General features: G+C 43.5%; 2 protein-coding genes across 4 annotated transcripts; one reads left to right on the plus strand and one right to left on the minus strand.

The window, feature by feature from the left end:
* Positions 1-752: 752 nt before the first annotated feature.
* LOC112897585 (mediator of RNA polymerase II transcription subunit 14-like) lies at positions 753-15,873 on the plus strand. Of its 3 annotated transcripts, none has more exons than XM_025965924.1 (8): positions 753-1,425; positions 4,064-5,131; positions 5,323-5,420; positions 8,213-8,387; positions 9,234-9,975; positions 10,102-11,060; positions 12,607-13,661; positions 14,495-15,873. In XM_025965924.1, exons 1-8 carry the CDS (start codon positions 1,177-1,179, stop codon positions 15,282-15,284), a joined length of 5,136 nt encoding a protein of 1,711 aa, XP_025821709.1. In that variant the 5' UTR covers positions 753-1,176; the 3' UTR covers positions 15,285-15,873. The 3 variants fall into 3 exon arrangements, with proteins under 3 accessions (XP_025821709.1, XP_025821710.1, XP_025821711.1); XM_025965925.1 differs by having other exon boundaries at positions 9,234-9,936; XM_025965926.1 differs by lacking the exon at positions 753-1,425 and adding an exon at positions 3,542-3,685.
* Positions 15,874-16,089: 216 nt separating this feature from the next.
* Positions 16,090-20,862, minus strand: LOC112898165. Its single transcript, XM_025966547.1, has 5 exons — positions 20,777-20,862; positions 20,376-20,656; positions 17,511-17,794; positions 16,861-17,088; positions 16,090-16,605 (listed from the first exon to the last, which is right to left on the minus strand). Exons 1-5 carry the CDS (start codon positions 20,860-20,862, stop codon positions 16,123-16,125), a joined length of 1,362 nt encoding a protein of 453 aa, XP_025822332.1. The 3' UTR covers positions 16,090-16,122.
* Positions 20,863-22,207: the final 1,345 nt, after the last annotated feature.

Raw genomic sequence — 22,207 nt, forward strand, 5'->3', positions numbered from 1 at the left:
AAGCAAGTTTCTCCCACCTCGAGCCTGCTTGATTCCCAGCCACAGATTGCCACGCCGCAGCTGTGGCGGCGCTGAAGATGCGGCGCCACAAGTGTGGCGGAGAAATAAACTATAATAAAAAGTTCTGGCGCGCCGCAGCTTATTAATGAACCAAGCAGCGGCCTGGTATTTGTGGCGGCGCTACAACAAGTTATGGCGTAGAACCAAAGAGGCCCCTCAACTCTCTTCTTGTCATCTTTTACTGCCTAAGCGAGGGCCGCCTGGCTGCTCCAGTGGTCAATTTCTCCACTGCTAGGTCGAGCATCCTCTGTAGCTTACACAGTGGTGGACCCAGCGATTCTCCGAAACTTGGGTGAAATAAGTTATAGCTAAGTAATTAATGACAAAGAACACTGTCATGCAAGAAGTCTTCCTAACACCTCTCGTCCAGCCTGGGCAGTCATCCCGAGTCGCTGGGCCTTGGAACCGCCAATGCCTAGTGTAAATCTCTAAAGTCACCCTCCTAACTCTTAACCCTTGCCCAGATGAGGAGAGGCTTGATCAGATGGTGCGTGCCTGCGTGGAGATGGCCTGGGTTGGAGTTGGAGAGAAGTGTGCATATTTGAGGGAAGAAAGTTTGGTACGTGGATTGTAGAAGTCTAACGTCCGGTGTGGCAGCATATCAGGTGTCTATATATATTGTAAATGGAAAATGCTCTTTCTTTTTGCGAAAAATTACTCCTTCCAAAGGCGAATAGACAAATAAACATGCTCGGTGCAATCGTGCTTCGCGCCGCACAGCCGAGCTGACGAAACGCGGTGCGACACTCCTCCCCAAAGGCCCAAACTCTCCCTGCGACCGCGAAGCTCTCCACCTCCCTCGCCGGACGCCGCCTCCAGATCAGGCACCGATCCTTCAGCCGCCGTTCCGCCTCCCCTCCTCGTAGCGCGGTGCCCGTCGTCCTCGCCTCAATCCTTCACCGCCGGGGAGCGGAGATCCGTCCGAGCTTGGACTGATTCCTCCCTCCGTCTCCTCGTCGGTAGGGTAGCCCTAGCCTGCCTGGATGGGCCGCTCCCTCCGGCCCGCAAAACCCGAAACTTCAGCTCCGGGAAGGACGCCCCAATCCGTCTAGCTGGATTCGTGCTGGTGTGCTGATAGCGGCTGGGAGCTTCAGCTGAGAGGGGGAGGGGCCACCGATGGCGGCGGAGCTGGGGCAGCAGACGGTGGAGCTGGGCGCGATGGTGCGCCTCGCAGCCGAGGAGTCGTACCTGGCGCTGCGGGAGCTCGTGGAGAGGTCGCGGGCCGAGGCGGAGGCGGAGGCCCAGGGGAAGGAGGGCGTGCGGCTAAGGTCGGACACCGAGAAGAAGATCGACCTGCTCAAGTTCGTCGACCGCACGCGGCAGCGCATGCTCCGGCTCCATGTCCTCGCCAAGTGGTGTCAGCAGGTCAGTCCTAGTAGATTATTCCATCTCCCAGCAAGTTAATTGTACTCCTTACCGTTCAATTAGAGATGCAGTTTTGTAGACTGCAGTAAACCATCGGGATCTTGGTGTCACTAGCGCAATAACTATTTAGGCTAGCTTATTCCTTCTGGCCTTTCAGTCTGTTGTATGCATTATTGTAGTGAAGGCAACATGGCTGATGGCACTAGGATATAGTTGCATCAAGAAAGAAATATTTGCAACATCTGGAGTCATGCGACATACTGAACCACATCTTCCACGAACTACCCCTTCCCTTCAAATTTGAGACTCCACACATGTTTCTATTGTCAAACTTGTAACAGCAACCCCTTCAATAATGTATCCCCATGAGCATGCCAATGGGTCACAATTGGATTCATGTTAGACCACAATATCATTGCTTCATTGCTAGTTGTGGTTATGATTATGTAAAATTAACCAATGCTCAATTTCAGGTCCAAGGCTCCCTGTAAAATACCCAGGTCCTAGAATCAAACACTAATGGAAACTCTTTGAAAAATAATAAAAAAAGAGAAACACATACTGAACCACCCTTTCCACAAAATGCCCCCTCCATTCAAAATTGCTCTGCCCACATTTCTTTTACCAAACTTTGTAAACTTTTAACAGTAACCTTTTCAATAATATATCCCATGAGCATGAAAAAGTGTCACAATTGGATTCATGTTGGACCACAATATCGTAACTTCATTGCTACTTACGGAGATGATTATTTAAAATCAAGCAACGCTCAATTTTGGATCCTGAAGGTTCCCTGTAAAATACCCATGTCGTATTTTGAAACCGGGTGTGGGGGGTAGGTGAGGCGGATATAGCCACAGGGCTATATCTAGCGTTATCCTGTTTACTGGATACGATAGATGGTTACGTGGTTGCTATCTGGTGTATGCAGCGGCAGGTCTTAAGACCTGGTCCTAGAACCAAAAGCCCATGTAAGCTCATTTCAAAAATAAAAAAAAGAGACAAACACATTGATGTAATTTCCCAAGCTTGAGCCATATCCCATTTCTGGTTCTGCCCCTTGTGTAACTGTGCATAGTCTTCTCGTTTTGTAGGTTTATTCATTCATCTGTGCATGTTTCACGAAAAGATTAAAATATGGTGGTTGTAGATTTCCTTTGCATCTTACTTGAAGCATTATTTTCAAGTGGTTGCTGTGTTCAGTTTTAGCTTCCTTTGCTCACTAATGGTGGGCTAACCTTTTGCTGTTACTTTGCGGAAGAAGAGTTTTTCTTTTGTTTGTTTTATGTGTTGCTACAGAATTACCGTTTGCTTTCAAAAGGGACGCGTCTACTTCTTGGTGTTCTTGCCACCTGCCACCACACTTCCTGGCAACTGCATAATCCATCCCCCTTCCCTTCCACGCTAAGCGTCCCATCTGATCTGTTGCCATACTGTGTTGTTTAAACCTTGCAATGGCAAATAAGGACATGCTCTTGCTTAGTCAAGGGCACATGAGATAGAGGACATGCACGCATTGCAGCAGCCTCTTCTTGGTTCCTTCCAATTCATGCATGGGAAAGAGAAAACAAGGGGAACGAGGGAGAAGAAGGTAGGGGTTTCGTGTCTCTGTTACAGCTTGATCGATCAATGGCAAATAAGGGTAAGGTTTGTAAAATCGATGGCATATTTTGGATTTGGCCTTTTGTGATGGCGAGTTATACCAAAATTTTTATGTTTACAGACCTCACTGGCATACCAGATCACGGAATCTTTTGTAGCAAATGATTTTACCTATGCTGAAACCCTGTTTGTTTAGTGTGCAATTTTATGAAGGTTCTGTATGCATGATTTTTGTTCACAGTTTAATGCTGCATGTTGCCATATCATGTAGCGTTTGATGACTCATTTTCTAGTTGATTGATCTTTTCTGTAGGTTTTTAATGTAACAGCACCTTGATGGCAAATATTTGAAACTTGCATATCAAATGTTTCCATTTCATATTGAAAAGCTGGCTTAGACCCTGCTTATTTCAGCTTATGGATTGTGAAAAGCAACTTGTCGATAATAGCAATCCATAAGCTGGTGGGGAGCAGATTCTTGGATTGTAATAACCCACATATCAGATTGTTACAATCCAAGGTAAGAAGCTGCATGTTTGTTTGAGCTTGTGATTGTAAAAGCTAAAATCCACAATCCGAAGCTGGGACAAACAGGGTCTTAGCCTTGGTTGCTAAAAGGTTGAATGTTGGATGTGCATGGTACAATCAGAGGAGCAAGGTGCAGTATATGTCTTCCACCGCTAAAATACCTAAGGGTTCTTTGGTTCTCATGTTTTCATTGAAATCAAATTTATTTAAACAGGATTTACGGACTAGCTAATAACTAGATGACACAGAAGCCAGATAACTTAAAATGTTTTTTTTGCTAAAAGTCAAATATTCGGTTTTATTAAAACCACTACAACCTATTTTGTGGGATAACTTGTTTTCTGCATTATTTTGGTCATGTATCTTTTTTCCTTGTATGATTAGAGAAAACAGAGGCACTACTAAGAACTATGTTTAGTTATTCAGGACTTTTCTCCTTTGTTCTTTTGCCAGAGAAGATACTGCACTTTCTTCCCGTGTTTGAGGTATTTGATTTGGATCTTTTCAGGTTCCTCTGGTTAATTACTGCCGACAGCTGGCGTCAACGCTCTCTAACCATGAAACATGCTTCACCCAAACAGCAGACTCGCTGTTCTTTATGCATGATGGACTGCAGCAGGCCCGTGCTCCCATTTTTGATGTTCCATTTGCTACAGAAGTCCTACGTACAGGGAGTTACAGGAGATTACCAAAATGCATAGAGGAAATAGGTACCCAGAGTATGCTTTTTCAAGATGAACGAAGGCCTACTTTGAAGAAATTAAACTCCCTTGTACGGGCAAAATTACTTGAAACCTCAGTTCCTAAAGAAATATCTGAGGTTGCAGTGACTGATGGGATAGCCAATCTTCGTGTGGATGGAGAGTTTCATGTTCTTCTTACATTGGGTTACCGTGGACATTTCTCACTTTGGAGGTTATTGCACATGGAATTGCTTGTTGGTGAAAAGACTGGACCTATTAAGCTTGAAGAGACAAGAAGATATGCTTTGGGTGATGATATTGAACGGAGAATGGCTAACACCGGCAATCCCTTCATGATTTTATATACTGTACTACATGAATTGTGCATCTCTCTTGTTATGGATACTGCAATTAGGCAGGCTAATGTTCTACGACAGGGTAGATGGAAAGATGCAATAAAATCTGAACTTATCTCAGATAGTAGTGCAGCGCAAGGTGGGAATGCTTCAGTGCAGCTTGGGCAAGATGGGGAACTTGATCTTAGTGGTTTTAGGATACCTGGTTTGAAGTTGAATTACTGGCTAGATGAAAACAGTAGTGGCTCAGCAGAACCTGATTTATCTCCATTTATCAGTATTGAGGTAGGGAAGGATATGCAGATAAATTGTCTGCACAGCTCATTTATGCTGGATCCGCTTACTGACAAAGAGGCTGATCTTTCTATTGATCTGAGCTGCATTGATGTTGAAGCACTTATTTTGAAAGCAATTGCTTGCAATAGACACACTCGTCTTCTGGAAATCCAAAGGGAGTTGAGCAAAAATGGTCAACTTTTGCAATCACCTACTGATGTTGTCCTGAAAAGAGAAGTTAATGAAGAGGGCTTAGGGAAGGTATGAGTCTTTAGTGCAAGTACCTTCTGTTTGTGGTTGACTTACACATAAAAGGAAATCCTTACTCTTTATCTTCTTACATTCTTTTAGCTGGACTTCTAGATTGGTTGGTTGTTACATTTTTGCTTCCGAGTAGTACTGCCTCGTTTGACTGTATTTTTGGTGCCTAATGATGTCCATATATCATGCAGAAAGTGGATGGAAAGAACTTTCAAAATTCGTGTACAAATGAAGTACTTCAGGTTAGGGCATATGGAGAATCGTATATTCACCTTGGAATAAATATCAGGTCTGTTATTTATTTGTTACATTGTTAGTTTCGTTACCTTACATTCTGCATGGTATATGCTGTGAATTTTTTTTTATAATAAAAGCTAACTGCACAGCTGTAGTTCTCAGTATGTAATTCAAGACATTGACCATCGTTTTTAAGTAATCTATTAGTTTATTACAAGGAATTGCTATATGCCAATCCGGTATTTTTATCCTCTCCCCACACTTGATTTTGGTATTCACCCTCCCCCACCTGTCTCTTTAAACCTCGACCTGTCTCTTTTGTCTCCGGTGAGAGGAAGCTTTTCCTTTGAGCTGCTAGGGTTAGGGTTTGCTAGTTTTGGGGGGTTCAAGGCTCTCACGAAGCTTGCTCCATCCCTGGGCGTAGAAGGAAAGGCCAGGGAAGAAGACCAGCCCTGCAGTGGAGGGGATTGTGGGTGGAGTGACAAGGTGGTGAGGGTGCCGCTAGCTGAGGTGGTGGAGGACGGACGGTGGGGAGGGGTGGGGGCATCGAGGTGACATCCTGGCGAAGCACGGTTAGTGTGTTCGTGGAAGGTGGTGGTGGATCTGGTGGCAGGGAGCCGCCGGAGACGGGAGCAGAAGGGAGCTGGATGATGTGGTGGGGGCACGACATGGAGAACATGCTCATCGGTGAGCAGCTCAGGAGGAGTAGCTGAAGGAAGAAGATGATCTTGTGACCCTTGGATCTTGATCTGAGGGCTAGAAAATATTTTGACGTGGGGAAGGAAAATAATGCCTCGGCATGGTATAGTAAACCCTAAAACTATTGCGCAAACATTTTTTCACTGAAAGGTCTAATGATAGCATTTCCATATGATCAGTCTGTAACTTCTTTTTTATGGTAGTTGTCAGATTCAAATTGTTTGATCAGGGACAATGATTTCTTCCTACATGTAGACACTACAGACATGCTTGGATTCCTTATTCACTTTGCTTTTTAGGCAAGGATAAGCATAAACTAGCCCAGATATGCAATAGCTCTAGAAAATGACAACAACAAAGCTAGTTGTTTAGTTTTTTTTGCGTTAAGTGATGAATGATCAGATATTCTGTAAAAAAAGTTCAATAGTTACTAAAACTATTACTCGCTTGAGCTAGCCATGTAACCAAATATGCCCAAAATGAGTATTTCTGAAGAGATCCTGTTCACCATGGCAGATGTGCCCACAATTTAGTATATATAACTATTTTGCAAAGTAGGAGGTCAATGGTTAAATGATGTATATAGAAGACTTTTTTGGTGTGCTTGGTTTTAGGAGTCAATCCATCCTTGGTGGCTTTATGGAGTTGTCCATCATGAGACCATCCCGTGGATTTTTGTTGCATGCTCATGTCCAATGATCAGTCTGTAACTTCTTTTTATGGTAGTTGTCAGATTCAATTGCTGGGTATGGTTCTTAGTGTTATGATTTAGTTAGTTTTTATATCCAACTGGATCGAGTACTACATATTCTAAGCTTTTAACATGTTACACATCTGGCAGTTTCCCAAAAACACAAGAGTATTGTCCAAAAGTATCTATATCATAAATATTTGTACTGCACTGCCGTAATGATGGTTATTAACATATCTGGATGGCATCCCAGGCACTAGCTGGACTCGTAGGAAGCCCGAAGACAAATTCCACCTCCTTTTATTTGAGAACTTCTTTATATGTATGCATAAGAATATAGTCCCTGTATAATGGAATACACTACATAGTAAAGATAAATTTGTTACCTATTTCAGCATTGAGCCCTTATCTATTTGCTTTGGTGATGGATGAGGTCACAAGGGACATACAGGGTGATATCCCTTGGTGTATGCTCTTTGCTGATAATGTGGTGCTAGTTGATGAGAGTAGGGTAGGGGTTAATATGAAGTTAGAGCTGTGGAGACACACGTTAGAGTCGAGGGGGTTCAGACTGAGTAGGACCAAGACCGAGTATATGATGTGCGACTTTAGCCCGACTAGGCATGAGGATGGGGACGTTAGCCTCGAAGGTCAAGTGGTGGCCAAGAAGGATACTTTCCGGTATCTAGGATCAATGCTTCAGAAAGATGGAGACATTGATGAAGATGTTAGACATAGAATTTCAGCCGGGTGGTTGAAGTGGCGGCAGGCTTCGGGCGTCCTCTGTGACAAGAAGGTGCCACAGAGGCTAAAAGGTAAGTTCTATAGGACGGCGATTCGCCCAGCGATGCTATACGGTGCTGAATGTTGGCCTACAAAAAGGCGACATGTTCAGCAACTGAGTGTAGCAGAGATGCGTATGCTGCGTTGGTTCTGCGGGCATACAAGAAGGGACAGAATCCGGAACGAAGAGATTCGAGATAGGGTCGGGGTGGCACCTATCGATGAGAAGTTGATTCAACATCGGTTGAGATGGTTTGGACATGTACAACGGAGGCCTCCCGAGGCGCCGGTGCGTAGTGGAGTTTTAAAGCGGGGCGATAATGTAAAGAGAGGTAGAGGTAGACCTAGACTAACTTGGGACGAGACGGTTAAGAGAGACTTTAAGGAGTGGAATATCGCTAAGGAATTAGCTATGGATAGGAGCGCTTGGAGATTAGCAATTAATGTACCTGAACCGTGACCTTTGTTACTTTTTGTTTAACCCCTAACTCTTCCTTTGGCTTGTGCACTTTTTGTGTTTCTTATTCTTGTTTTCTGTGGGTTTCATCTCTAGCCTACCCCAACTTGCTTGGGACAAAAGGCTAAGTTGTTGTTGTTGTTGTATTTCTGTATTCTTTCCCAGTCATGACCTTTACTAACTAATTTTGTTTTCTTATTTCTCTCCACCATAGGAGTGGTCGCCTCCTCCTTCAATCATCGAAAAACATCTTGCTACCTTCTGTGCTGTTAGAATCTGAAGAAGCCCTAAACAAAGGGAGTCTAACAGCAAATGAGGTTTTTGTGAACTTAAGGATCAAGAGCATCCTCCACTTATTTGCTGCAACTGGAAGGTTTCTGGGTCTTAAGGTTGTCACTGTAATATACTGCCTGTATTTTTTCTGTTTCCCATATATATCTATATTCTAAACATGCTTTCTTGTGTTTATTTATTAGCTCTTAAGCTTATTGTCACAATGATGTTGTAGCGAATTATGTGGATGATGGTTTTTGTAATCCTCTTCTGAATCATCTGGAGACTGAAATGGAAATTTTATCTTTCCTAGTAAACTGCCTGCTAAAGCTAAGCCGTACTTGTTTTGGACTGTCAAGTGCTTATTTTGGAATCTGAACTGACCAATTATATCATTTTGTTCGAACTTTGTAGCCTATGATCTTTGGCATGGAAAACTTTCAAGTTTCTTATGGTGTACTGATTCAATAGCATGTACTTGATGAAAGTAAAATGGTATTTGATAACAATCTAGCATTGATGTGTCCTATTACATTAACAGGTAATCATCATAGGTGAACCTATTGTGAACCAATCTGATATCTGTGGGCATGTAATATGGGCACACTCATAAAGGATAAAACTATCAGAAACAATAATTAAGGAAAAAAATTATCCTCTTTTAGAACCATTCGGTGTAAAACTTTGATGCTTTACTGGTGAATATCTCATGCATGTACTGAGTAATTTCGGTACCACCATTGTTCTTATCTTATCTGCTTGAAAACAGTTAATGTCTTCATCACTATATTTATCCCGTAAACACCTCCAATAATTTGAACCTTGCAAACTTTTATGTGCTGTATGATGCCATTCAATTGTTTCTTCAATGAAAACAACTAACCACCTTATTAGAGCATTTCAGTTTTTTGATATCTTAATATAAATCTATATGCTAAATTCTTAGTTTCCTGCTATTTCAGGTTTTCTCTCAGTCCCAAGTTACTCTGAAGATTCCTAAGTCAGTGTTATATGGTTCAGATTTTATGGTCATGGGATTTCCTCAGTGCGCAAATGCTTATTATTTCTTGATACAACTTGATAATAACCTTAGGCCTGTTTTTCATTTGCTTGAGACACAGTCTGATGAAAGTAACAGCTCTAATGCTGATGCCAACCAGGTAATAAGGTTTAATAGGATTGACATTAGCTGTATACAAACAGGCGAAGATGAATATAATGTGAACTTATTTGATACTGGGAAGGCGCTACAAGGCATTGAAGGTGGATCACTTAGGCCAAGTGGAAATGAGAAGCTTGTGCCCTTAACACCTTCATTATCGTCTTCTTTTTCTTCTCTTGTTGATGAAGTATTTGAGCACAGTACAAGCTCTTCAACCATAGAAAATCAACATTTGCCGCCTTCTAGTTTGACCTCTACTCACGTAAGTTCTTTCCAAGTTGGTCCTGAGGGACTCTGTGGCACAGCTTGCCTGCCTGAGCTCCGAAACTCTATCCATTCAGACATTAATACTTCTGAAGTTACACATGATGCAAGCTTGAACAGTGATCTGCTGAGTAGCAGTTCAGGCCCTGCCAGAATTTCACCCATGCCATCAGACTGTAAGTCTGGTCATGGCCTTAGCTCATTGAGCTTTTTAAGAGGCCATGATATTTCCCATGGAGGTAAATCTCTTCAACTTGTTTCTTCAGATGGTCAAAGAGGTACTTTTTCCAGTTTCCTCTTAAGTAACTTGAGATTTTATGCTTTGATATCCAAATAACTGTCTGTATATACTGATTTTTAACAAGCTATCACTCTTTTTTGTGACAATCTTTGACACTTCACAGTTTTGGGAAATATCTCCACTACAAAACTTGGAGGGCCTTCGAGAAAACGATTTCTTTCAGAGATTGTATTGAATATCCCATCATTACAGCAGTCTAGAATAAGCGATGGACCAAGAAAACGAAGAAAAGCGTCAGAGATTATGAAGGATAGTGCTCTTTCTAAGGAATATTCATCTGGAAAACCCCTAACATATGGAAATATATTTACAGAAGAAAATCGTTGTGTTACGTCAGCTATTTATGCTTCTGTACTTTGTCATGCCATAAAGCACTGTTCACTTTGTATCAAGTATGCTCAACTAACTACCCAGATGGATTCTCTTGGCATCCCATATGCAGAAGAAGCAGAGCTGGGGACACCATCCTCTAATCTTTGGTTGCGGTTACCCTTTCTTAAAGAGGATTCATGGAAACATGTATGCTTACGCCTAGGTAAAACTGGACGTATGTCTTGGGATGTTAGGATCACTGATCCATATTATGGTTCACTCTGGAAAGTCTATGGAGGCAGCACTACTACTGAATGGGGTATTGGTGTTCGTATAGCGAACACTTCCGAAATAGATTCACATATCACTTTTGATGATGATGGGGTTGTTTTGACTTATCACACTGTTGAGGCAGCTAGTGTCCACAGGCTTGTCTCAGATTTACAACGACTTTCAAATACCCGTGCATTTTCATGTGGAATGCGGAGATTGATTGGTATAAAAATTGATGACAAGCGAGAAGAAAAAGTGACATCTGCGGAGACGAACTTACACCCCACAACAAAAGGTAGCAAACACAGGCTATCTGAACAGATTAGAAAAATTTTCAGGATTGAAGCTGTTGGTTTGATGAGCTTGTGGTTCAGTTATGTTTCTGCGCCCATGGTCCATTTTGTTGTTGAGTGGGAGGCTGGTAATGATGGTTGCGCAATTCATGTTTCTCCAGATCAACTTTGGCCACACACTAAGGTTTGTCTATACTTAATGTTATGATCACATGTTTTGGTTTTCTTATACGTGCTTAGTGCTACAGGATATGCGTACTGTATGTAATTATGCATTGCTTGATAGTTTGGTATAGTTATTTAGTATGCTTCTTTACATAGTGGCACTGCTAGATACTGCAGCAGACCAGCAGTACTGTTCAGTTCATTGATATATATGTATTCCATGTGTAGATATAAGTTTCCCAAGTTTAAAGACATCTTAGGGGTCAAGTCAAGTTCTCCCTATAGAAGGAATGCCCTTGTACTCCCTCTGATCCCAAATGTTAGTCCATATAGCCTTCTCCCAAATGCTCCAAATTTAAGTCCATGGTAACTCCAATGCAACTTTTTGCGCATCTGTTCATATTTGCCCCTAGTTAAATGTGCACTAATCATTGCAGTAAACTTTCCACCTCTATTAGCTCTAGCAATGATTTATAGGCAATAGGGTCATTGCATCCCTCAGGTTAATTATTGTGCCAATTCCATATGGACTTATATGAGGGATCGGAGCGAGTATCCATTAAGTAAGAAACAGTTAAGTATCTCCAAAGTTTCTCATCCCTGTATATATGCCTTTTCCTGCTTTAAAACCCAAGTCTCTTTCAAGCCATGCTTGCTGTCTGGCCTTCCTCTGTCTGGTAGCCACCCTGTCGTAAAGTGCTCTAAGTAACTTGTTCACTCAAGGATGAGTAAACAATACCAGACCTTCACTTATTACCGGTATATGAAGATGACCGCTCATTTAATAAACTAGATAGTGATAAAGAATTTTGATGAGGCTGTCTTCACAGGTAGTAATGCAGTTCTGGAAGGTGCTATTTATTCTGTTACTGCATTTAAGTATATTTTCTGATGCATCTTATAGGATTTTACTGAACCACAGCTTTTTGTGAAATCAAGTTCATGGTAAATTAATTATTTAATTGAATTAAAGTTGAATAAACTTTGGACAAACTGATGTTAGTCTGGCATGGGAATTATCCATTTGTTCTGTGTTTAGTGCTGTATGGTGTTCAACATTTATATTGCCTTGTGTTTGGCGAGCATTTGGAAGATGTGCAACATTTTATAGGTTCTTACTGAACAACAGCTTATTTCATCCAAATCGCAGTAAATTAATGATTATTGAATTCCCAATTGAATCAATTTTAGGTTAACTGAAGTTTGATTGACATGGAAATTATGTTAGATTTCATATTTTCTGTGTTTAAGTACCATGTGGTATTGGTCGACATCTGATTGCCTTATTTGGTTAGCATTTGGTAGACAAGCAGAATTGTGGTGCACACTTTACTGCTCACAAGCCGTGCTCTATTTGTTGGCCAAAATGTTGGCCAGCAGAAAGCCTGGTTTCATGAGCAAGCGAAAGGGCAAATTTGGTTGCCAGCTAGCATTCTATATTACAAGTTCAGATTATATTTGGACATTTCATGTTTATCAATACAGCACAACCTCTTATGCTGCTGCCTAGGAATTGATCTTCCTTGAGATCTTGATGTCTCTATAACTGAGTTTACATGATGCAGTTTTTGGAGGATTTCGTGAATGTGGGTGAGGTAGCATCATTCTTGGACAGCATCAGGCTTACAGCTGGACCTTTGCTTGCCCTTAGTATTGCAATTCGCCCAGCAAAAATGCCTGTGACAACTACTGGTTACAGTTCTGTGCCAAAGCAAAACAACTTCCGGGCACAGGGGCAACCGGCAAATGACTCATCATCAACTACTATGCAAAATGTGTGTGCCCCATTGAGCCCTTCAGGAGCCCATCCTAACTATCACAATCTCCAGAGTTCCGTGCTTTCTGCTACAGGGCGGGGTGGGCCTGGATTAGTTCCTAGTCCGTCATTGCCTTTCGATGTTACTGTTGTGCTTCGTGGTCCATATTGGATACGCGTTATATATCGCAAGATTATCTCTGTTGACATACGCTGCTTTAGTGGGGATCAGGTGTGGCTGCAGCCAGCAACCCCTCCAAAGGGTGGACCTTCGGTTGGTGGATCTTTACCTTGCCCACAATTTCGACCATTCATAATGGAGCATGTTGCTCAGGGTCTAAATGCTTTTGAACCCAGTTATATGAGTGCTAGGCATAGTGGTGCACAATTGAAGGCCAATGCCAATACAGCTTCTGGAAGTCAGCAATCAGCTCCTGCTCTGAACCGCTTTCATGGTGCTCACGGTGTAGCTATTTCTAGGCCAACTCCAAATGTTGGGAACCAGGTGGCACCTAGTTTCACTCGGGCAGGCAGTGCCATGGTGGCTTCTTCAAAGTTTGCTTCAGGAATTGCAGGACACCCTTCACACCTTTCTCCTGGAACAAACCTTCCTGTTCATATGAAGGGTGAGTTGAGCTCAGCTTTTACTGGTCTTGGGGACGATGGTGGCTATGGTGGTGCCTGGGTACCTCTTGCTGCTCTTAAGAAGGTGTTACGAGTCATCCTTAAATACCTTGGAGTTCTATGGTTGTTCTCACAGTTTCCTGAACTTCTGAAAGAGATACTAGGGTCAGTTTTGAAAGAGAATGAAGGAGCACTTTTAAATTTGGATCAGGAGCAGCCAGCACTGCGTTTTTTTGTGGGGTAAGAATCAATTTATTTATATCATTTGGTGGTTTCACCTTCTGAGTCGTGCTACAGGAAGACAAATTACTTCATTTTGATGCTAATATAAATGCCATGGGGCTTTTTACATGTTTACACGTGCACCCAATAAAGGAACAACACAGCATATTTGAACTCCCTTGGGCTGATTGTTTTATACATTTAGCTTTTTCGTATTGTTTTCTTTGGGTTTGTGTGATATTGCCATGTCTTAGATGAGCATGCTTGATGGTATTTAAGTACGCTTTTAAGGCATGCCATGTTTGTGTTCTCCAGTAGTTCTGCTGTTACCTCCATTCTTTTTTACTTGTCGTTTAAGACATTGGTATATGTTGTGACATTATTTTATATAATTATTTCTTAGTAAGAATTGGTAAGAGCATAATAATTTGAAATAATTTTCCATGGCTAATCTGCTGATACCATTTTTCGGTGGTCAAGTCCCAACTGTTTCGTGTTTATTAGTGGTCAAAATTTTTGAGGTTTGGCTACATATTCTGAAACAATATTTGTTTGAGCCTGGAGGGAGTATTAACTGAATATATATGGTTGGCATTATTATTTTTCTTGTTTCCCGTGACCATTGTAGATTGAAATAAGTTTAATTCTCACAAATCTGAAAGCAGTTCCAGCTTCCTATTTGAACTGCCAGCAAGATCTGGATACTGAAATATGCGGTTCTATACTCACAACTGTAGATTTGGCATGTATTCTCCCCTTTTTCTTTTTGTTTTGGAAAAAATGCCCTGTAGATTTCTAAACGATCATTGTATTGCTTCTGATCCTGTTTGCTTCTTGTTCTTGTGTTGCAGTGGTTATGTATTTGCAGTTAGTGTTCAACGAGCTCAACTGCTTCTTCAAGTTCTTAATGTAAAACGATTTCACCATCAACAACAGAAACAGCAGCAGCAAGCTCAGAATCCTGCTCAGGAAGAGCTAGCAATATCTGAGATAAATGAAATATGTGACTATTTCAGCAGGCGTGTCGCCTGTGAACCATATGATGCTTCTAGGGTTGCTTCTTTTATCACTTTGCTTACATTACCCATTTCAGTTCTTCGAGAATTCATAAGTCTAATTGCGTGGAAGAAAAGTCAGTCCCGGGCTCATGGGGACATTGCCAGTGCACAGAGAGTTCGGGTTGAACTCTGCTTGGAGAAGCACCATGTATCAGATTCGAGTGACCACGCTGAGAGTTCATCTTCATCAAGGAGCAACATTAAGCATGACAGAGCCAACCGTTCAGTGGATTTTGGCCTGACTTTTGTACTCGACCATGGTCTTAAACATCATACAAACATTGGTGGAGCTGCTTGGTTACCGTATTGTGTGTCTGTTAGACTGAGGTACAACTTTGGGGACAATGGACATGTCATGTTCCTTGCAATGGAGGGGAGCCACGGGGGCAAAGCTTGCTGGTTGCAGTATGAAGACTGGGAAAGATGCAAGCTAGCAGTTGTCAGGGCCATGGAGTCTGCAAATGGGTCTCCCGCACCTGGAGAGACAGGCCAGGGGAGATTGCGACTGGTGGCTGAGATGATCCATAAACAACTACAACTTTCACTACAACAGCTAAGAAATGGCCCTCTCTCTGCCAGTTGAATATATCTTCACATTAGTACATGGATGACTGCTGGCAGATGAGGGAATATCTTCGGTAGAACTGTGCAGAAAAGATGCAAAGGTGCTCGACATTGTGTGTGTGTGTGGTTGTTGGGGGGGGGGGGGGGGGTGTTAACATAGGGATTTTCTGCCAAAGGCTTATTATGATATCTTCCTCTTGCACCTGAGGCACGTCACCATTTTGTACATAAAGATTATTAGCTTCCTAACCTGTCAATAATGTGATCATTGGTTTTTGAAAGGACGCCATCAGTGCCCCCTCGCAACTGGGATTAGTAGGAAGGGGCAACTGAGACATGGGTGGTGTTAGCATTTGGCCCCGTGGCATCAATTATGGATGCTCCAACAAAGCGCCGTGTTGTGACAGATGAAATTTTGAGCGTTTTTGAGATATTTGGGCAACGATAATGTTTATTTGAAAGTGAGTTTAAGGAAACTCAAGCTGATGTGGCCCTGGATATGTTGTGTGGAGTTGAGATCATGAACCAGAATGTATATGTACTTCAGAAGGTTGCTGTTCTTCTTGGTACACTTTATAAAGGTTTAGCCAGGATATTTGGTGTGATAACTGATAAGTGAGGGAAGTGTACACCAGATGTCGTACTATTTATTGTCTTAACATCTAGTGTCCGTTTTTCTAATCAAAACGCAAGGTCAGACTGATTTCATGTAGATACAAAAATCAAGCATCCGGCTGATGGTAGTAATCCCATTTCGATAATCAATATTATTCCATGACCATTGTTCGAAGAGTTAAAACTAGCATAGAGCTTGCATCCCCAACTCCAAAGAGGATCGGGCGAGTCACTTCACGGGCTCACAGCCAGCTGTCCGGGAGGCCGATGTGCTGGAACCTGAAGGAGCAATCGTCCGAGTCCTTGCTGAGCACGATCTCCGGCCCGTCGCCATCGAACGCGATCTCGTCGGAGGACGCCTCGTCGTTGTCGCCGGCCGCAGCCTGCGCGGGCAGCATGACCGCCGCCGCCGATGGCCTGCTGGCGCCCGCGCTCCTGAGAAGCGCGGCGACGCTGAGGTCCTCCCACATGAGGAAGGCCAGAGTGACGGGTCGCAGCGCGTGGCGGTGCAGCGACAGCAGCTGGCTGAGCGACACGGTGTCGGCGCACCGGACGTCGCCGGTGGCCGAGACAGCCCAAGGGAGCACCTTCTCGCGCCCCACACGCGAGACGACGAGGAGCCTGGAGGCCCGGCGCGCGCGGCGGTAGAGCTCCAGCAGGCCGGAGCGCGTCGACGCCACCCCCGGCGTGCTCTCGTCGGCCACAGAGGAGACGTAGATGAAGCCCTGCTCTCACGGCAAAGTAACCATTCCGTGACCACCTCTTCTACAGAAGTTTATTTAGAATCTTAAAACAAAATAAAGAACTAGTGTTAAAATTTGTATCTGACTTATTTTCTTCGACCCTAGTTTTAGACACTGATCACATCAGGAATTTAAATGGATATTAATAATAGCTTATGTGAAAACTGAGTTCGCAGCGCATGAGAGATACTATAGCATATCTGAAAACTGAGTAATAATTGTCAGGAGTTTTCATACCTCTTCTGTGCGACTTATAGCGAATCCTAGCCTAGTGTCACCTGGTTGCAGCTTGATCTCTAGCGCCAGCTCCCCTGCCACCGGAGCATACCAGAGGCGAAGCGCCCTGACGACGCCGATGTCCACGCCGTGGTAGTCCTCAAATCCATAGAGGCTCATGGTGGCCACGTTTGCAAGGTCGCCTAGGGATCCCATGTTCACCGTAGACAAAGCTGTGTCTCCAGATATCTGGAGCAGATCAAGGATAATAAAACATTTTCAATTTGGTCTCCACATTCATCACTGATAGAATAAAGCTTTTTATCATGTTTAGAAACATCTATCTTAATGAAGCCGTCATAGTTCGCTCGTAGGAGACTAGAATCATCGGAGAATCCAAAGACGCGCCATGCTAGTAATACATTTGCCATTGTTTTTTTTGAGAAAAAGTCATGTCCTATTTAGCTCATGTTTAGATACTGTTTGATTTACCGCTCGTAATACTTGGGGTATAAATTCCGAGTTATTTCCTTTTCAAATCAATTTTATCAGATTGAAAACAGCAACCGGCCCTCATCCACCATACTTTGCGGGTGAAATATTTGATACAAAAGGAAAAAAATATAACCGGCAGAGTTTCTGGCAAAATTGTGTTCCTTTGTCTGACGTACCTTTGTAAGCAGTGGCTCAATCTGCACGTTCTTGTGCACAATGGGGACACCAGAGGTCTGGGAGGACATGAGCCAGGCGTCCGCCCTGGCCAGCGTGTCCTCCAGGCAGAGGTACCTGGTCTGTGACTCGTCGGCCGCCCGTGGCAGGAACAGCAGGGAGAGGAAGCTGCTCGAGTTGGGCACCGGCAGCAGGTCCGTCATCTTCCTCTCCCACGGGAACGCCTCGTAGGAGGAGCCGATCTTGGCATTGCGCAGAGCTGCCGCCGCCTTGGCGTTCTTGGATCCTTTGGGAGTATTGTTGAATTGCATAGATGTCAGGGGACCAAGCGAAATTATATGGCACGGTGAAAGTATGCGCACAAAAATGCAGATGTGTGATGGGTTTCTAGTGGTGGTGGTGGTGGTTGTAGTAGTATATTGCAACTGTGTAGAGTTGAAGAACTTATGCAGCTTATTATGATACAACTAATTGGCTCCTTGATCTCAATGCCAGGCAATCTTATAAGTTGGAAGGTGTCTGCAAGTTGCGAGATGGGCCGGAAACGTGTTATCATGTAAACAAATGCCATTTGGAGAAAATAATGGTAATCAAGCAATCTTTGGATCCAGGAACAAAATGCATCATATCAGTAGAAGTAGAAGCTGATCATTGGCTGAGTTAGAATGATGCAGCCTTGAACTCTGTTTCTTTGACCTTCTCAAGGTCACATAACTCAATTCATGCATTTCCAGGTGGTCCTCTTCTGATTCATATTTATACATGGAAATGTGAAGTCATGAGAGCTCGCTATCCGCCCGATGAATCTGTTGGGATCCAACAGAAGATCCAGCGCCTATTGGCTGACTATTCTTTTTCTGTTCCCTGGAAATCATCAAATAAAAGGTGGTGGCAAAGGAGTTGAGGAGCAACCATTAGCATAATGCAAGCCAGCCAAAGTAGAGGGCAAGAACACAATGCACGATGGAATTGTCACACAATGTCCACAACAAGTCTTCAGGAAAAACACAATGTCAATTATGAAACCTTTGTGCCATTCCTCTTGTATGTGTTTCTAACCGAAATTCAGATCTTGTGCTGTTTTCTAAATAATATCCATACTGTATCTGGAAATGCTCCTCCAATTAATTGAACGAAGTAAATATCTTCGTCACTAAGTATGTGGTCTTTTTTACACAGCCATAATCTTGTCATAACATTCGCAACAGTAGTAGAAAATAGAAAGAATGCCATTTTGGGATATGTGCAGTAAAAAGGTCTAAATTTCAATTGATGCATTATCTTTTTTTAGTTTATGGTTATAGATTATATACTTGAAGTGATGCATTATCTAAATTTCAACAAAAGAATTGTCATTTTGGGATATGTGCAGTACAATGAATTTTCCTAATAATTGTATTGGTAGAGTAATACTTTTGTTAGGTTTTAGAAGTATATAGCACTATTTGTCAAAAATTCGCTGGAATTTATTGTATCCAAGACAACATGATTCTGTTAATAACAATCAAATGGTACTATCAGAGTAACCAATACCTGTCCACTGTTCTTTCACATTGTTGGCTGTCAAACTCTTGGTAGTGATACAAATGCCATATAGCAGTTGCACCGCATTTAGTGATGCACAAAGGAGCAAGAACCTAATTAAGCTTAATTTCTGTCGCTACAATTTTATTTCTGAAAACCACATAGCACAACCCTTGAAAGGAACATATGTTTATATTATTTCCAGAATAACATGCAAAGCAGACTGGACCACAAATACAGCCTAGCTGTTTACACTTGCAAAGCTGATCGATACTATAGTTAATTAGAGGCATAACAGGAATTGGGTTCTGGATATTTTATTTCTGTTATCTTAGCCCAACAGGCATTACGGTCAATGCTAAGTCCTCGTGTACTTACATTGAAATCAAGGATTATATAATCAAGTCAATTCAAATGGATCTGAAATAAATATCCATTGATACTGAGATCGATTGAAGAACATCCCTACTTGGAGAAAAGAATTGTCTTGGTGTTCCAGCCTACTGTTAATCATGCTGCACATCTTACGTGTATATGCGAGCGAGGACAGCAGAAATAAAAATTACAAGGTTACAATTACATACATTGATGGTGGCAATACGCGTAATATATGGTAGTACGATTTCTAATCTAGAAAACAACAGATAGAAAAAGATTGGTAACCCAATATATTCCAAGTTGGCACCTCATAATGTCATGAGTTTTATATTTCGATGGTGTCACTAAGCTTGACAAATTCAAACTATTATTCTACTTTCTATATGTGTTGGGAATTATATAATCAATAATCTTGGATAAACTACAATTAGAAACCGAACCTAAGAATTTCATATTTTCTTAAATGTAGAGAGCTCACTCTGAAGTTTTAAGTTTATCTGAGAAACACTATTTCACATTTTTCTAGAACAGCTCCGAGTTAGAACCGATAGTCTGGTGTACTCCCTCCGTCCCAAATTATTAGTCGTTTTGACTTTTCTAGATACATAGATTTTATTATAGACCTAGATATAACATAATCTATTTACATGCATAATAAAAGCTATGCATATAGAAAACTAAAACGACTAATAATTTAGAACGGAGGGAGTACCTCCGTACGATCAATGCTGCTCCAAACATCCATAATCCTAATTACTCTACCTGTGGATAAGGGCTCAATTTTCACGAAAGTTGTTAAAATATTTCATTTATAGAAAAAGAAAATGCAGGTCCTATAAGCAGCTGATTTGCTCAATTTACCTTTTATCTTCCGCGACCATGTATTTCTATTTGTACCAAATTTTGTCATATATGTAATGTAGAAACGTGCATGCTTGTACGAGAGAGAGTGATGAGCAATGCACCTTCGAGCTCGAAGCTCTCGTGGCTGGAGCGGTCGCCGTCGGCGGAGCCGTCGTCTCCGGCCCCGCCCCTACGGCCCTTCCTCCCGCTGCTCCCGCCGGCAGACGACGAGGAGGAACGGCTGAGGTCCTGCGCCGCCGCTAAGCAGGCCTCCTCGCCCGCGTGGGCTCCCGACGCGGCGGCGGAGGAGCTGGAGGACGCGCCCGGCGCGTGCTCGCCGCGCTTGAACGCCGACTTGAGGAGCTTCTGCATGCCGCGCTTCTTGGCCGCGGCCTTGTTGCCGCTGTTACCCGCGTCCGCGGCGGCCGCCGGCGCGCTCGGTGGCAGCGCGGGCGGCTGCTGCTGCGGCGGCGGCGGGGGAGCGACGACAGCTTGCGGGCGCCGCGTGGCTGGCTGCCCGTGCCGGTCTGCCGGCTGCGGCGGCGGCGGCGTCGGGCGGCCCCGGCACGGGCTTGTCCTGCTCTTCACCACCGGCGTGTGGGAATGCATGGCGACCAAGGAAGGGGAGGGACAATGTTGGTGGTGTGCGTTGAGTCAGGCCGCCGCGTGCGGTTTATTTATGGCGCCGGGCGCCGGCCGGGTAGTACGTGCGCGTGTGGAGACTAGCTCGCGCCGGGGAGGGGGGACCGCAGCTCGCGCTGCGACTTGAGTCGGCCGGCACCCTTGTTGCAGTTTAACGAGGATCCAGTGGGACCGACCTCATCAGAGGGATAAAATTGAATCGCGTCAGCCCCCGCGTAGCACTGCGATTCGTCCGCCAGTAAATGCTCCTAGGTACGTCCGCGTATATTTCTATTTTCGAAAGACACAAGCAGATCGACTCATATCTAATATTTTATCCAGGAAAATAGAAGGTTCGTTCTCATAGTATTTTTGATTGTGAAGACTAACTATATTTTTCTTGATTTTTAATACGAAATTATACTGTAATTTTGGAATAATGGCGAGGAACTGTGAATTGTCAACCCCAATCGTCTACCTGGTGTACGAAATTTCTTTTTCATCGGTCCAGTGGATGAAATTACAATAAATCGTCTTCCCGGTAGTCGATTGTTATTTTATCTAACACATAAGCGGGCCGATGAGTAGATGAAAAAGAACTGGCACACGAAATCCTAGTCTGGTCTGGTGGGTGGACAAAATTTGGGGAATAATTCCCGTCACCTACCCTTCCCATCTCTCTCTCTCCCCCGCTCCCTCTCTCTCCTGTGCGTGGCGCGGTGGGCGGAGGGGCGGCACCGGCTCGGTGCTGCGCGGCGCGGGTGGTGGGCGGAGGAGTGTCCAGCGTGGGGGGTGTTGCGGGCGGTGGGGGCGGAGCAGCCGGTCGGGGTTGGCGTGTCAAGCGAGGGGTGGCCGCAGCAGCCGGCGAGGGCGGCGTGACGATCCGAACCCTGATGGTGCTAATATAAGGGATTTGAAAGATTGGTTCATGGCGTTATTTCAAATGAATGGAAATCTTTATTCGATCACGTTTCAATGCCTATATCTTAGAGGCATTAATCCAGTAATATATGAGCTTAGAATTGCTGATTGAACTTATAAGTGGAGAAAATAGGTAGAGAGGAGCAGGCGGTGCAATTTTTCGTTGTTAACTATTTTAGTTCAACCATGTCCAAAAGAGGTTGTCAGTGAGTCAAGCTCATCGCATCCAGCTGACAACAAGAGCGGTTGTTGTGGTGATGTGCCATTCGACCAATTAGAGATTAGAGAGGAAGGCGGCACTCAGAGGGAGGAAAGAGGGAGGAAATTGACGTTGATGGTGTGGCTGATGGTGGAGAAAGAGTCCAAGGGATCGTTGAAGATCTAGAAGCCGTTGACGCCAACACCATTGAAG

The sequence above is a fragment of the Panicum hallii genome, chromosome 6, assembly GCF_002211085.1.
Source record: "Panicum hallii strain FIL2 chromosome 6, PHallii_v3.1, whole genome shotgun sequence".
Classification (NCBI taxonomy): domain Eukaryota; kingdom Viridiplantae; phylum Streptophyta; class Magnoliopsida; order Poales; family Poaceae; genus Panicum; species Panicum hallii.